This window comes from Apodemus sylvaticus, chromosome 20 (genome assembly GCF_947179515.1).
Source record: "Apodemus sylvaticus chromosome 20, mApoSyl1.1, whole genome shotgun sequence".
Taxonomy (NCBI): Eukaryota; Metazoa; Chordata; class Mammalia; order Rodentia; family Muridae; genus Apodemus; species Apodemus sylvaticus.
In genome coordinates this window covers 14,265,321-14,282,606 of record NC_067491.1, presented here as the reverse complement: position 1 = coordinate 14,282,606, position 17,286 = coordinate 14,265,321, and the positions used below count along the sequence as shown (strand labels likewise).

The window sequence follows — 17,286 nt, the reverse complement described above, 5'->3', positions numbered from 1 at the left end:
TAGGTGGTATTCAACAGCATTAGTAATGAGTTTAAAAACAGCACAAAAATTTGACCAAAGAACAAGTATAGATACCACATAGCAGCAGCAGCAGCAGCAGCAGCAGCAAGTCACTGACATTGTCATTACATGAACAAATTTATTATAGGCTACTGGTTTCAGCTGCGTATGGAGGGGAAGGGTTAAGTGGTAACACTTAAAGGAAGCGTGTGTAACTCAGTGACAGAACAAAAAACTGGTTTACAACACCAGGAAGAAGCCACGCAGGACCAAGAGGAAATGGACCGCAGGCCTCTGAGATGCTGAGGAGCTGAGGCAGAGGCAGAACCTGATGGACTGAACAGTGCATTAGTTACTTCTCTGTCGATATAAAACACCGCGGCAAACGTTCAGAGGGCGAGCGTCTTGAGAGGGGGAGCATGGCGGTATGGATGTAGGTATGATGATGAGCAGGAACTTGAAAGCTCGCATCCCCACCCACAGCGGAAGCAGAGAGCAAACCGGAAGCAGAGAGCAAACCGGAAGCAGAGGACAAACCGGAAGCGGCAGGTTTTTACTTTTCAAAGCCTTACCCAACTGGCCGTGAGATTTCTCCTGGGAGGCCAAATCTTCTAAACTTCCCCAAACAGCACCAACTGGGGACCAAGTCTTCAACTGACTAAGCCTCTTGGGGACATTTCTCACTCAGATTACCACAAGGAAGGTCTTGGTGATGAAGTTCAAATAACTGGATGGAAAACGTCCAGTATAGCTTGCAGAGGTTGGCTTGAAGTAGTTTCGGTTAGACATATTTGAGACCTACTGTGTACAACATGGCTGTAGTTAATAATTGTTAAGTTTCAAAATTGCTAAGACCGAATTTCCACAAAACAGTGTTGGAGGTAATGACGTGCTAGCTTTAATCACTTGGTATAATGTATATACTACAGAGTGCCAGGTGCCTATTAATCCTTCGGTCTCCCTCCTAATCGCACATACTGTACTTTGCTTCAGCCCCTCCCTTTGTCTCTCCATCGCTATAGTATACATATGTGTATAAATGTGCATGACGTGTATATACACTGTGACCATACATAGGTCGATCTAACTTGTCAACTTATGATATTTACAAAGTCAGGACAAAATAAAGAAGGTAAAGACTTAAACCAGACTCATGGGGATGGGTTGTAAAATGAAGGTATCTCGGCATGTTAGAAAACTTCTAAAGCGCTGGTCCTCTCAGGGCGACCATTGTTTTGTTTACTTAAAAAAAAAAGTACACTTGAAACACACTGGCAAAAAAGTATTTGATGTAGACAATCATTTTCACACTTCTTGGCACTACTGGTTTAAAAGAGTGAAACTGGTAAGGGTACCTTGGAAGGCGAGGTGGTTTAGGCTACGGTGCCGGTAAAGGGAGGTGGGAGATATGGCCAGATAGGGGCCGATTAGCAGCAGGGTGATGGAGGGATTTGTAATAGACACCTGGCACTCTGTAGTGAAGCCTACACGTCTAACCCTTCTCCCAGCTCAACTGCCAGCTGGTCTCAACAACCTTCTGAATTTCCTATTGGATGTCAGCACGATTTGCTCACCTACCAGAAACGTGGTCAGATGTGGTGTGATTTTAAGTATAGGATCGGATGGGATTCACTTCCCACTGGCCTCTGCCGCAGTACCCAGCGTTGTCTCAAAATGGTGTATTTTGGTTGGCTATCCTGGGTCCCAAGTGGGATGGGAACAGATCTCCCCAACCCCAAACTGTCTGGGTTTAGTTCACTGCTCCCTGCAGTACTCCAACAAAGGCAGGTCCTGGCTCTTTAAATGCAAACGCCCTGCCCACCCACTCTGGTTGCAGCCCTTTTCTAGTTTGCTAGTGGCCCTGCAGTCAAACTCAAGGCCCCCATCATCTGCCCGCTCCAGCCTCACTATTCCGTTTGGCTACACTGGGCTCCAGAGCTAGACGTGCAAACGTGCCTTTATGCCCTAAACCCACACTTTTCTTTCCTCACTACCTGGCTTTAACTAGTACCTGCACGTGGCTGAGCCCTTCACCTAATGGTCCCCAAGAGCAACAGTAGTGGGATTTTCTCAGAGCCGCTTTTTCTTTAATGCGTAAGTCATTTTGTGACTGTATGTATCTATGTGTGCACAGACGTGCACCACATGCCGGAGCTCTCTCCAGCTCCCTTTAGACTCCCCGTGTGTACATGTAAACTGTGTGAGGCCCATGGCAGCACACACTTTAAAGAGTGGTTGGTGCTCATCTGAGCGTCTGGGTTATTATTTTGTAGAGATCTGATGATGGAAATGGTAAACATGGTTTAAGTGTAGATTTTATTTTTAAAATGTGTTTATATTTATATTAGCACACAAGCCATGATGGTATTCATGTGGAGATCAGAAGACAGCTTGCTGGAATTGTTTTCTCTTTCCACCAAGTGGATCTCAAGACCAAACTCAGGTTCAAGTGGTCCAGGGAGGAGCAAGTGCCTTTATCTCATGAGCTATCTGGAAGCTTCAAATGTACAGGGTTTTTTGTTGTTGTCTTGTTTTTTTTAGCATAGAATAGAGTTTATTTAGGGCATGGGGAGGGTAGTGGAGGCAGAGAGGAGAGAGTAGAGAAGCAGAGGCCAGCCACGAGCGTGTGTGTGTGTGTGTGTGTGTGTGTGTGTGTGTGTGTGAGAAGGGAATGGAGAGACAGGGGGAGCAAGAGGCAAGAGAGTAAGAGAAAAGAGGGCTAAATGTACATTTTAAAGGCAGAAAACCACTACGCAAGAAAGTATTCAAAGTTACCAAGGCCAGCCACCGTGCTATCGCCAAAATCCTGACAAATTAACCTCATCAATCTCATTAATGTGCAAAAGGCAACTGAATGATTACAGCTGCTTATATTATTTCTTCTGAGCATACTGAGTTTCAAAATCTCTCACTCAATGGTCTTGTTTCAAAGACACTGTGTCCGTTCTGTCACTACACTGTGTCCGTTCTGTCATTTTGCTAACATCGTCTTCAAAATTCCAACAGGGGGACCAAGATTCACCTTAAAACCATTTTGTCTTTCATCCTGAGCTAATTCTATAGAAAATAGCAAAACCCTGCTATAGTCAACCTGACTTGAATAGCTGTGGTCAACATGCTTTGGAAGCATGAAAGGCCACCATTTGGCATAAAGTTCCTCACACTGCTGGAAAACAAGTTGTTACTTCAAGAAAGCAAGGTAATGGACTTAAAATTTGTGTTTTGAAAATCTGTTTCTTAGGACGTCACTAGGAACTCAAGTGCACTAGATCCCTGTGGCCACTGCTCCTAAGCTTACATGCTGCACGCTGCTTTCGACTACTTCAGAGCCCACATTATACTAGTGGCCTTCATAATCACGTTTCTATGAAATATGCCACTTTATAGTCAGAGGAAGGTAGATTATGGCACTGAAGATCAATTTAAAACATTGGAGGCCATACTGCAGATAAAAGCTTGTCACTGAGTCATGCTAATAAATTAGCACAATTAGTTGATTATAAACAGCAGCTGTATATATTAAGATGGAAAACTGACAACAAACATGAGATCTGTCTACTGTCCTCAGAGAAATATCTATTTAACTGCTGCTGGATATAGTGGCTAGAAATGAGAAAATTTTAGAGTGAGTCCCAATTGAGGCAAAGCAGTCTCTCATCTGGGGGATTTGGAACACTGTCTCTGAAGGAGTGTCACTACAGGCCCCCAAAAGGTAGAGGCCAGGATGTTGTTATGTTACAATACACTCACACTCATACAATTAAAACTGTTAACAGTGTCAACATCCAAAATCCTTATCTAATTAACATTTTTGTTTACTGCAGTATACATTCTGAAGGAAAACATGGATTTTATTTCTAGAATAAGGAACCAGGAGTTTATTTGCACATCTCTTCGGAAAGCCTCGCTTAGCTTACACATGGCAATGATCGCAAGCAGATACACGTCTTAACACTAGGAGTACAGGTACATACAGTTAGCTGCCCTCATCTAAGCAAGCAGCTGCAGTTTTGTTTAAACCTGAAAAATTTATGAAACAAGCAAAGTAACTTTCCAGAGTAATAGCTTATCACAGACCAGTAAAACATGGGACCGCCATTGTATCATACAGGGTACAACTCTACAGCTTTTCAATCGTGTGTGAGCATTCCCAAGTCACTCCAGGAGCATCAACTGTTACCAAGTGGCTAAACAGGCTAATCCCAACACTCCCTTCATCCCTCATGGGTAAAGGTAAAGAATTTTGCTTCAAGTAAGTTTTCTCCTCATCCATCTCTTCTGAAGACCTGAGCAAAATAAACATTCCAAACCACCCCGAGATCTGATACTAGAATTTAAAGGCCTGAAGGCTCCAACACAGGACCCTTAACCTGCTAAATAAAATCTCTAGGAATCTGACTCACTGATGCTGTGAGTCCACAGCCCAATCAGTCACATAATACCTCTTTGATATTTTCAGCCAAAGTTGGTTATTAAAATGCCCTAAGAAAACCAAATCCTTTTGGGGATGCCAAGCTAGCTAGTTTTCTAACATACAAAGAACCTGTTACTAAAACCCTAAAACATGGTATAGGTCTTCACAACATCTTTATTGGTATCACTAGGAAACCAAGTTACTCTTGTATGAAAAGGGACACTAGATGGTTTCACTTTGCGTCTCTCCTAAGAGAACAGCTTTATCTGGAGAGCTTTGGACAGCTGCTGGCACACGTCCATCGGGCTCCATTTTATAACCAATCGCCAACTTTCCATTCTACAGATATTAAAGACAGTAGCTTAAAGGTGAAAATGAAATTTCAAGTAAAAGCTACAATTTGAATTTTTTACTTGTTGAAACTTTCACATCCAAATATCAAAAACGTTAACTTTGACAACTTAGTAGATTCACACACATGCACACAAACACACCGTTCTGAGAAAGGGTCTTGTTATGCAGTTCAAGCTGGCCTTGAACTCACGATCTCCTGCCTCAGCTTCCTGAAGAGTAGCAGTTGAATTTAATGTGGGCAGAAAAGATTACTCCAATTACAAAGCATTACTATACACTTCATCATGTAACTAACGCGGCTCTGAAGACATAAGAACAAATTAAGTGAAATTAAACAAATTCTTCAGCGGCTGAGGATTTTCTATACTTTAACATTTTGAACTTCAATCATGGCTTCATGTCTGAGGCTGAGCTAGATACAAAAATATCAAAACATCCTATAGAATTGTTTATTTCCCTATGTTATTATTTACCCAAGGAATGTAAAGACTAAGGAGGACTCATTTGGTTGTTTAATTATGATTAAATTATGTAAATATACAAACATTTAACAAAACCATCATATTCCAATCTTTTAAGAATTCTAACTGCTAGCAGTTAAGCAGTCTTTAGATATCACTAATAAAATATACAATTAAAATAGTAGCATTCAATCCTACTAACTTTATAAATAACTTCTTAGGTTAGACTTCTTCCTGTCCAAGTTTAATAAGACAGTCTAGACCCAAAACTCAATGCATATTGAAATTTCTTCTTAAACACTCCATATAGTTCTACAGTAATCTCAATGTCTTCCTAAGACTCACCACCAGCTTGCTCCCTCACACTACTGACTTCTGGAGCCTCCTGGGTGTGGAGACCTGGCAGGCAGAAGCTCTACCTCTCCAGTGTGTGCAGTGGTGGGTCTGCTGCTTCCAGGCCAGATCTGGACCACATCACCACAGCATCAGCATGGCTCAGCACTGACGGCCTGAGCGTTCTTCTGCTGGCCTGTGCACAGAGGTGCCTAGTTCCTCGGCTCTCTATAGGTAGTGTGACACTTTTAACCACTAAAGCAGTATCTTCTTCATACAAGAATTTAGTGATGTAGGAAAATGAGTTGACTTGCAAGACTCAGAAAAATCAAAGCATAACATGTATCTTGAACTCAAAACAAACCATGGAGGGTGGGGAACCAATGAGAGCTCACGGGTTTAACCATAGGTAACTAAGACAGTCATGGAACACACGCATTGTCAAAATTCTGCTCAGTCCCAGAGCTTGTGCTGTAACCCACAGTAAGAGCACACCACATAACCCCAAACTGAACCGTACCCACATCTATACCATAGTAACGCAGAGTGCCTAACATACTAGGATAAATTCCTATTAGCTTTGTGCAAACTATGGTATAAAATTATCACCTGCCAATTTTTGCCATGGCACCAACTTCATAGAATAAGCAAATGGATAATCAAAATCCTCACCAGTATCAATCAATGTCCTCCACAGCACTGGACATTCAAAGCCAAGCTGTTCACCCAACGGCCACAGTCTGTTCTGACCTCAACAGGTGTGCATTCAACCTCACAGCACCAGGGTCTGTGAATCAGGCAAGGATCTAAATTCACAGTTTTACATCTAATGGTCCAAGTTTCAAGCTGAGTACTTGAAACTGATCACTCATTTTAACAACTGCTTCCCTCCAAAACATGTAAACTACGTCGTGTGCACAGAATCAAGAGTGCTCTGATTTCAGAATAGCTCTTCCTGTTGGCAGGGACACCTCAAACGTGAAGGAGGCCGGTGTAAAAGGAGCCCACAGAATGTTGGATAAAATTTCAACTACAATGGAAACAACTGCAAAAGCTTTGCTGGCCCAGCAAATACTCAACACTTACCAAACACAATAGGGAAGTCAGCTCGCCAAGAGATGGGTTGTGGGGGTGGGGTTTTAACTTAACTCAAAGAAAGCTTTAGCTAACAAAATGAGAGATGGGCAATTTCAGAAATGTCTTAAAAACAAAAACTTGAAAGCACAGGTGAGGCTTTTGTCCTGCAGTGAGAAATGCAGATAACCCAACAGGAATGAAACAGTGTGGCTGTGAGAACACACACTCAAAATGTGGAACTGAGGAAAACCAAGTACTTAAATGTGTAAGATAATTTAAAATAGGAAAAAGTTGCAAATTGCTGTGACTTGATCTGCTGAAAACATTTGTAAATTCACACTGGCAGTTAGAAAACCAGTTTCAACATTAACTCCTCTCTCACCAGATATTTTGTGTGCAAAAGTATCTGAAAAGTTGCACTAGTGTTTATTTTAAGGTGTACTGTGAAGAATCTGTACATGCTGTGTTACAGACAATACGTATTTGTAAACCTGTTCATGCAAAATCAGTGTGCACAAGGGGCTAGTGTGAAGCCTTATACTTAAGTGATACTTTATTATCTTTGCTAAGATGCCAATCTCTCTGAAATATAACATATCTTAAATGGATACTCTTTATCTGCCAGTTAAAAATAATTTTATGTCACTGAAAGAGTTATACAAGAGACATGGTCTCTGTGTTGCAGAATTGATTTTAAATGAGAGAATTTACAAAACCAAGAAATCCATGGTCATAAGTTTTAACATTTTAATCCTACACATTACAGGGCAGACAGATGCTGGACCCTATCTCCACATTCCATAAATCCAAACTTTAGTTCCCATTTCAAATGTTGCCCTAACCACTAAAAATATCAGTGGTTTTACAACCCTCTGGATTATGGAAATACAGACTTCTGAAGTAAAAGCTACAAAAACAACAATGGAAGAAAGCTGAACAAACTTCCCATGAATGAAAATAAAAGTGGAACATCCTGAAGCTCTGGACACTTCTCTCCCGTGTCTATGGTCAACCTGTCGATTCAGTGCATTGTGCGGTCAAATGTAACGGTCCTCATGTGGACCACACATCTAACTAGTGTCCATCGACTCCAAGTTAGTGGATGAAGAATCTTTCTGGATACTTTCAAAGATGGCTGCCAGCTCCGGGTTGGAGCTGATCTGGGACTGGAATTCACTCATAAGCGGGCTCTTCTCGGCCTCTGGAATGGTTAGCAAGGCGGCCACTGCCCTCATAGCAGATCGCTTTAATTCATCTTGCTTTTCAAACTCCTGCTTTACAGAGTTTGCCTTTACCTGAAATACAAAGTAAACTCAGGTTACTTGCTGTAGCGTAACAATGTGCATGTCGATAAAAATTCCTAGTAAGCAGTGTAAAGCCCCTCCTCCCAGGCCCAGCAGGCACACTACACTTCAAGCACAGGGCATATCACACAAAGACACCAGCTGTCTCCTAGTGAGGGTCTATTTCACAAGTCCTATTATAAAAGGACTGAAAATCCAGGCCTACTTAGTTAGTTGAAACAACTGGCCGTAGCAGGAATCCGAATACTTAAGAGTAAATGTATGTTCCTTGAACACCAACACTATTCCCATGCATGCCTTTATTTCTAATTACACCGCTTAAAGCCCAACTCAACCTGCTTCATTTTCAGGTCCAAAGTTCTCCTTTCCCAAGATTCACTGCAAGCATTCCCCTCCCGGACTCAGCTGAGCACATCCTTCCAAAGAGAAGGGAAGCCTTCACTGGTGAGGCTTAGCCACAATAGTACACACTTCAGTCTGCTTTCTGCTTTCACTCCTTCCATTTTTATTATGTAGATTTTTATTTGTTTTGCCTAAAGTTCACATGATGACTCTACATTTCTCTAAATTTATCTGAGTCTGGCTTATTTTGCTCACCACAATTATTCTAGGTCTACTCATTTTCCTAGGAATAATTTCACTTTTTGAATACCTAAATTTCATTCTGTATGTATGCTTATGTATATATACACATTACATATCACACGCTGTAAGTCCACTCATCTCAACGTGAAGGCCTAGGTTGACTCATCGTTGGCTCCTATGAACAGCACTGCAGTAAACATGGATGGATCCACGCTTCTCCACGGCCTAGAAGCGGAGCAGGTCAAGGCCGTTCCCGCTACCTTAACCTCTTCCGAGAACCGGCCACAGTGACTCCCAGTGGCTGAACTTACTTATGCCCCTATCAACAGTCCTGGAACCCCTTCCTCCTGGCAGTTACTAGCACGCTCTTGTTTCTTCTGCTTTCTGGAGACTGGAGATGAAAGTCTCGAGACAGTTTGGATCTCCTCGACGATGTTCTCTCATACATACTGCCATTTGTACAACTTCACTTAGAAACTGTCCGGGTCACTGACTCGCTTATATACTAAAAGTGAGACTCTACTTCAAATATCCAAAAATTTTAGAAAAACAGTATCAAGCAAAACCCAAAAGGCAGAAAAGTAAGAAATAATGAAAGTCAGAGCTGAAATCAGTGAAACAGAAATCAAAATGATACAAGATAATGAAAGATTTGGTCTGTTCTAGGATAATAAGACTAAGAAACTACTTTTTTTTCCAAGAGAAGGAGAGGAGAAAAGTTAATTAGATTTGAGATGTAATAAATACAATACCACTAAAACCCGAAAAGACCATTAGGGGAATACTATAAAAAATAAAATCAAAAATAGACAATTCAACTAAATACATTTCTACATGTATTTGATCTGTGAAACTGAACCAAGATGTAGATGGTGGTGAGTTTTAGCTGGAGTCCTGTGAGAACAGAGAAGCTCGAGTGAAAAGCTGCATGTCAGCCGATGACTGGCATGGAAGGGCCCGCCCACTGTGGGTGGTGCTGTCCCTGGGCTGGTGTGCAATGTGAGCAAGTCAGGGAAGCAAGCCGTAAGCAGCATTCTCCCAAGGCCTTTCCATCAGCTCCTGCCTTGAGAGTTCCTGTGGTAAATTCCCTCCGTGGTGGTCTAAAGGCAGTGACATGAAATAAACCCTTTTCTCCTCCACCTGCCTCTGCCTCTAGAGTTTTGGATTAAAGTGAGCACCACCACTGCTTGTTTTTTTTCCCCCTTGTTTATATTTAAGTTAATTTAATGAAACAACAAAATTCCATTTTGTAGACATGGTGGCATTTGGGAGGCTGAGACAAGATGGACAGTACAGAACAATAATCTGCCTCAACACTCGCTCCCCAGGAAAATGCACACATTAATTAAAAAATTTTAAAAGTCAGTCATAAATATTTTAACCTTTTACCTGAAATAACAGAGTCCATTTCCACACCCTGTAATTCCTATGCCAAATGCAGCCTAAACTGACGCTCAGCAACAATTACCTTAGTTGTACATGTAGCACGTAGTGGCTCAACAAGTCGGTCCAACCTTTGTAGTACTGCACTTGGACAGAGGGTAGATAGTCGCACCAACATTAAAAATGTCAGCATCTATTGGAATACAAAAAAAAAAATACATTTTTTTTCTAATGATGAAACACCATTACACTTCTCTTAAGTGGAAAAGATGACTAGTATGCCAGTTAGAGCACTATCTCAATTTAACCTGCCACTCAGAAGGAGACTCATTCATTACAAACCTGAGGTGAACGCTAGGAACTTCAGCTCCTCCATGGGGGCCTACCATACAAAACTAGGAAAGTGTTTCTCAAGGCTGACTGCACATCAGAAAACACCCGGGTGGGAAGCATTTAAAATACCCATTCTTTGGCCCCATCCATCAAAGAATGTTATTTCATCTGCAGGGAGAAGACAGTAAACTTGGTATTTCTGAAAAAGCTAATGAGCAAATGCCACTAAAACTCAAAGAAATGTGCTGAATCAGAAGAAAACTTTACAGAAATTTCTTTCTCAGCAGACTTTTTGGGAGGGCATAATGATTTACTCAAATCCATACAAAACTCAAAAAAAGTTTTAAAATAATTCTTTCCCCTTGGACTATAAATATGTAGGATTGCATCATAAACACTGGAATTCTGGCACTGTGGCTCAGATGACTGCTTAGAAGTCACTTTTGCTCTGCTTGGCCAAAGGCCCCATTAAAGAGTATCATGAAAAGGCTAGAGTTCATTTACTTGTTCTGAAGTCTCTCGTTTACTGACACATTTGCTCAGAAATGACTAAATAGGGTAAATAGGAAAACAAGACACAACTCTAAATCTAAGAAGCAACATGAGTGTTTTAAGGCCTCTACAGCCTGCAGCACATCTGAAAGGAGAGGGTTCCAGGTCACCCTCTGACACAACTCCTCCTTAACTCGGATGGGCTTGAATTGAGCAAACAGGTAAACAAAGGTTAACTTAAACTCAGCCTAGGCTGAAATTCAGCCCAAGAGATTTCACAACAGCCAAGGGAAAGTAAGAAAACTGGTGGCTAGCTCCTCACCAAGATGGGTCTGAAAGGTCAGCTGTGTCTTTTCAGCTTAAAATGGGTCTGATTCCGTGGTAAAGAGTATGGGGAGGCACTATTCATTAAGGAGGCTGGAAATGAAGTTCTTTTTTTTGTTTATGTTTTTTGTTGTTGTTTTTTTTTTTTTTTTCCGAGACAGGGTTTCTCTGTGTAGCCCTGGTTGTCCTGGAACTAACTCTGTAGACCGGGCTGGCCTCGAACTCAGAAATCTGCCTGCCCCTGCTTCCCAAGTGCTGGGATTAAAGGTGTGCACAACCACCACCTGGCAGAAATGAAGTTCTTAAACATTTGGGGTTCATTTCACTTCTTCGGTCAAATGATGTTTTGGCGTTCTCTTGCGTATTAACCAATGTAACTGTCTTTCTACTGCTTCTGCACATATAGTTTGTAAGATGCTTACAAAAAGTATTGGTAGATAGATGTACTAATTTTTCATACTTGTACAGCTAAAAAAATACAGCCATAAAAGTTGTTTCAGCAAAGTCTATGAGATCATTTTACAGACATTCACAAGCATCTTACCTTAATATCATAATGGTCCTTCAAACCATCTTCAACATGATTTAGGAATTCAAAGATATCCAGTCTGTCAAGACAGCTGTCTAGAAGTGTGTACATACACTCGAAAGCTGCTTTCCTAATGTCCAGACCATCGTCAACCGTGTGCTTGAACGGACCCATCTCTACCTGTAAACAAGAAGGGACATGCAAGCGTGTGGCACTGAGGAGTGAGTGCAGGCAGTGAGGCGACCGAGTGCACTTACCTCTCTTATAAGTTCCTTCCTAACTTTTGTCTCATTGTAAAGATGTGGAAGAACAGAATCCAGAAGGTCCCGTATCAGCGATGGCTTGTTATGGGCTGCAGAATTGAATGTGACCAAGGCCACTCTTCTTACATTCAAATCTGGGTCTTCCAAAGTTTTTAGAAAATCACCTGAAAAATTTTAAGAGAAGCAACCCACTTAAGCCAAGCTTAAAACACAATTCACAAGGTATTCTTTTCTAAACTGACTTATTGTGGGTATCGCTGCTATTTCTTCAATGAAAATGCAGGTTACAGAAAAATAAGACGCAAGATTAAATGAGCCAAAAATATATTTCAACAGCATGGAAATAAACTACTGGTGTTGTGTGCACACTTTGCATGGATAGTCATTCTAGGCACCGATAATGCGGAGGACAGACAGTAGGACCTGATGCTGAGTTCACTATTTTTATAATAGTTTATAAATACCTGAATTGCCTAGAAGTGATGGAGCCAGTGGCCAAACCTAATACCTCAAAATTCCTTACAATTCACTAAACAGCAAGAGGCTGAGCTCAACATAGGCTCACTCATGATACAGTTCATTAAAGGACAGAGAATTATATCCTAACATTACCTGTGTCTTCACTGAACAACATGGGAATTAGTTAAGAATCATGGGAGTGTTAACTAGGAGAATATAACCCAACAGGACAAATGCCAAATACAGTATCCAGCTACTGTAAAACCAGGATTTTAAAGTCTATTTTGCAAATGTACAGGAAAAATGAAAATGTAAAACTCCTTCAGTTCCCAGAGACAGTCAGCTCATTTCCCGCCTTAGCTCTATCAGCTTACGAAGACACTATGTGGAGAGGGTCCCCAAGCAGAAGAAACGCATGCGTTTTGTTGAGCACCATCTGCCAGATAGAGGGGCTGCACAGGCATGAATTATTCTGTATTATATGGTCCCAACTCTATCATCAACAATCGACAGAATCCAGGGGAAATGAGGGCACAGAAGGGAGTTGACCAACATGACTCAATAAGGAACGAAGACTAACTACAAGTACTGCTCGGTGGTAAAGCGAATGCTAAAACTCTGGAAACTTCCTCAGGTCTTTCCCTATCCTGACTTCCATAATATAAAAGTTTATCTATGCAAACATTAAGGAGGGACTAGATATCTGCTCACAGAAACTATTTGTAGGTCCTAGACAACCACTCATCTAGTAACCCCCTTTTATGCAGTTCAAAATGTTCATTACCTCCGGCCCCTTTCCTGCACACTGAAGAAAGCATGAATCTTAGTCATCTCTCTCTAATCAATTTCCCTCCCTCTCCCTCTCTCTCCCCTGTACCAACACCTTCCACCCTGCGGGTTTTGGATTACTATTGACATTAGGGTAACCAATGTTGAGAACAACGAAACAAAGGTGATCAATACGTTCTAGTTCAGCTTCCGGAACTAGAATGCTGTCACCTAACTCCTAGTTTCCCCAGGCCTTTCCTCTTGACCCTTCGGAGAAGGCACGAGCACTGTCCAGCCTTCCTTTCTCCTTGGCTCTTTGGGGACCTCTCCATGGACCCTCTCAGAGCTCGGGGACCCCAAGCACCAGTCAAAAACTGAGACTCTAACAGCTCACGTAAGACTCAATTATACTGGAAGAAAAGTTCTGACTGGCCAGAGATCTAACATCTATTTGCTTTATTCATTAAGACATCGCCAAAGGGAGGTGATGTGGGAGGGGCTGGGGCCCACAGCAGGCACGGGGCTGGGGTGGGGAAGGGGGAGGGGGAGGGGGGGTGGAGGTAGGGGAGCGAGTGGGATATAAAGTGAATGAGTTAACAACCAAAAAAGATATGACCAAAATATGATTGTTAACTAGGTTGACTGTAAAGACATGCTGACATATTTACCTACTTCAGTGATAAACAAAATCACTGGTAGTACTTGCTGATAGAAGGCAATAATAATAATATATATATAATAAATATAATTTGCTCAACTTAGAAAACCATACATTATGAATAATCTTTATAATGAAACAATTACCCCATGAATGTATCACTTCCCCAGTGACAAAACTTGTTACAACCTTAGTTATCAGAATAAACAGGACCTTTCATAAAGCTTGTACTTTTCCGCAGTAGTTAGGCAGTAAGTGCTCCCACTCACCTATGCAGTTCTTTAACAGTGGATCAATAGGCTGAGGATGATCGGAGATGGTGAACTTCACAGCTGTGACCACTGAGCTTCTCGCATACGATGACCCTAATCAAAACACAGTGCAAGTGCAAGGCCGTTGGTATGCACACGCCAATGACCATGAATGACATTCTAAGACTGGGTCACACAGCCATCAATGTGTTCAACAGTTTCAAACTATCATTGTCCCAAAAAGCTTTCTTCTAGCTCTCAGAAAACAGAGTATCTAGCCCTCACAAAAGGTACTGCTTAAATGTATAATGGTCAAGAAAAATTCTAATTAAACACTATTTTAACTCTTTTATTAATTATTACCTATTTATTCTGACAAATCAAAAAAATTTTTTGCCCTTAAACTCAATAATTTCTGCAATTTTAATAAGTACCTCCAAGTTCATATTAAATTCAAGTGTTATCATTTCTACATTTTAAATCAAAATAGCAACATTAAAGGGCAGTCAGCATAAAGAACCAGATCACGCTATTTAAACATTACCCAATCAGACTTCACTGTTCTGAGGAACAAAGTACCTTTGAATATTATGTTATATTACAGCGCACGCCAGTGCTTTCTCATCACATACATGGCTTTAAACAGGTTTTTAAAAGAGCAGATGGTAGTTCCTCATTAGCCATCTTTCAAGGCAACTAACTGTCAATAAACTTATAGATGAGAAACTCGTGGTACTAACCTGATATCAAGTACCCTTTAAGCCGAGGGAGGAGAGTTTCAGGATCAATGAGAGTGAGCTTCCCTAGACACTCAGCAACCACATTTCTGGTGCCTTCCTCCGCGCATTCGCAGTGTTTTAGCAGCAAGGCCCAGATGTTCTCAACATATGGCTTAAGGCCTACCACTGATGCAGAGCTAATAATTTCCTTCAAGGAATGAAGCAGGAGGTACTGCCTTTTGGGCTGACTAGTTATCTCCTGTAGTACAAACGGCAGGTACTCAGGAAGGTTGCCTACACTAATGCTGCCTAACGCATAGGACGCAGCTGACTTGACTTCTTCACTAGGAGATGAGAAAGCCTCTAATATTACAGATTTTAATTCCAACTGCCCACTTAAGTCAATATGGTGTCCAACTTCTCCAAGAGAAAGGAGTGCTAAGAGACGAATGGAATCTGTAGACCTTGAGTTCTTGACATCTTGAATGAACTGACCCACTACGGCAGGCCCCTCTTTAGGGCACGCTCGAGTCAGGGCAGCTACACATTTGGCAATGGAATAATAGGACTGCTTATGAGTAAGAGCTGTGCTCTGAGAGTAAACTGGACCCGTTAGCATCCGCAGCAAATCCATGTATCCTAGATTGTTTGTTCCAGTGACAACCAAAGCTTGGAAAAAGTCTAGCATGGCACTAAGGGCTCCTCCCTGCAGTAGAGGTGACCTCACAAGTCCAATCAGTTCATTGAGGATAGATCCACTTATCTTTGAGAGGGAGGAGGGATACACTTTTGCCAGGGTGGTAAGAAAGCTGATAGCCATCTGCGACACGTGCATATCACTTTCGCTGATAAGGGGGGGGAGCTCATCCAGAACTGCATCAATCATGGCGGCCGTCAGGCTGTCACTGTAGTTCTTAATGAGGATATCTAGGGCAGAGAGGGTCCCCAGTTTCAAAGCTCTCTGATTTTTCCTGAGAAATGAAGCAAGGATGGGAACTCCCTCTCCCAGCACAGGCCTCAGATCTATCTTCAAAGGTGACCCAGCAATCAGGGTTAGCGCTTTCACGGTCGTCAGCCGGGTAATTTCATTTTTGAGTCTCTCCAAGAAAATCTGAAGTGTATTGGATAAGTCAGGACCCAAATTGTCTCCAAGATTGCAAATAATCTGCCCCATACACGAAATAGCCCTCTCCTTGACTTCCTGATCAATGTCAGCTGCTTTTAAGCGCTTAATTGTACAGGTGAAGAGATCTTTGATGTAAGGCGTTGCATCGAATGAGGAGGGCTGGTCTAGAGGACGGATCACTTTGACAAGCTGCTGAGTGACAAGAAGGGCTTCTGAGGTGATCTTGTAAAATGGGTCGCCCACACAAGCCACCACAGGAGGGACTAGAGCCTGAACATGAGGATGGAAAACTTGAGGAGAGTGGTTACAGAGGATGACATACAGACAGGACAATGCATCGATCTTCAGATTTGATGAGCTGGACTTGTCATTCAGTGAGAAAATGATTCCTGAAAAGCCAACAAAACATCTAATCATTTCTAGGTGGTTTTCAGAAAGAATCAGAAGCCATCTCTCAAGGACTTAAATTTCCTATCTGCATTGCATTTCTAACTTGGGAGAAACATAAAAATCTTTAGGATCCTTTTCTTACAAGGATCTAACTTTATGTGTTCAAAATGGTCACATTAAAAATTTGTACAAATAATCACAAACTTCTCTTGTAAGTGAAACATTTGTCCAGGTTTATGTTAAGTGCTAAAACAAACAGTGCTTAGTAAGTACCAAAGACGCACCTGGTACAAGTACAGGAATGTGCTGGGTTAGTGCCCCGGGCAGCACATTTACCAGCTCGGTTAACATGTTAAAGCAACACTGTCTGGTCTTTACACTCTTCTCTTTCATCTGTTTGTGCAGGGCTTTAACGATGTTGGGAACCTGCAATGACAGTACAGTCATTATAGCGTGCTGATGCAAAGGTGCGTACGTCCTCCACACACTTGTAACAACTTACAGGAAACAAGCACAAGAATCGACCTTTCTGTCACGTTCCAATTCAGCTCTCCAGAACTACTGCTCAGACTGGCACTAGTTCATGGACGAAGGTTAAAGCTACTGCACACACTGTACATACACTCACTTGTAGCTATATTTGCTTGACAGCTTCAAGAAACTGCAGAAAAGATTGCTAACAAGCAACAAGTCTCCACTGATTACAATAATTAACAACCAAAAATTTAAGCAAAATAATTTATAAATAGAAAAACAGTAGAGAGCAGCAAATTGTGGAAAACAAACAAACAAACAGCAACCTGGGTATTTTTTTTAGTTTGCTGTTGCAATAAATGACACGAGACCTCAAAGGTCCAAGCACGAGAGTGTGTGTGTGTGTGTGTGGGGGGGGAGGGGCTCAAGATATCTGGTTTCTGATCTACATGTGCTTACATTTAGCAAAATTAAAGTCTAGTCTTTACAAACAAGTCATAGATACAGGAGATAAAAAGCAACCCTAAAAAACTAATCATGCAATAAAAAAGTACAGTAAGATTAAACACTCTCCAACACAGATAAATCT

At 41.6% G+C, this 17,286-nt stretch overlaps 1 protein-coding gene across 1 annotated transcript in view; it reads right to left on the bottom strand.

Annotated features, from left to right (window-relative positions):
• Window positions 1-7,372: 7,372 nt before the first annotated feature.
• The window catches only part of Cand1 (cullin associated and neddylation dissociated 1), a 36,517-nt gene continuing 26,603 nt past the window's right edge, over window positions 7,373-17,286 (bottom strand). The window contains exons 9-15 of the mRNA XM_052164808.1: window positions 16,508-16,649; window positions 14,729-16,222; window positions 14,007-14,102; window positions 11,847-12,016; window positions 11,605-11,769; window positions 9,997-10,104; window positions 7,373-7,934 (exon numbers count right to left, since the gene is read on the bottom strand). Coding sequence (XP_052020768.1) covers window positions 7,710-7,934; window positions 9,997-10,104; window positions 11,605-11,769; window positions 11,847-12,016; window positions 14,007-14,102; window positions 14,729-16,222; window positions 16,508-16,649 — 2,400 coding nt within the window. The 3' untranslated portion in view covers window positions 7,373-7,709. The remainder of the gene's footprint in view (window positions 7,935-9,996; window positions 10,105-11,604; window positions 11,770-11,846; window positions 12,017-14,006; window positions 14,103-14,728; window positions 16,223-16,507; window positions 16,650-17,286) is intronic.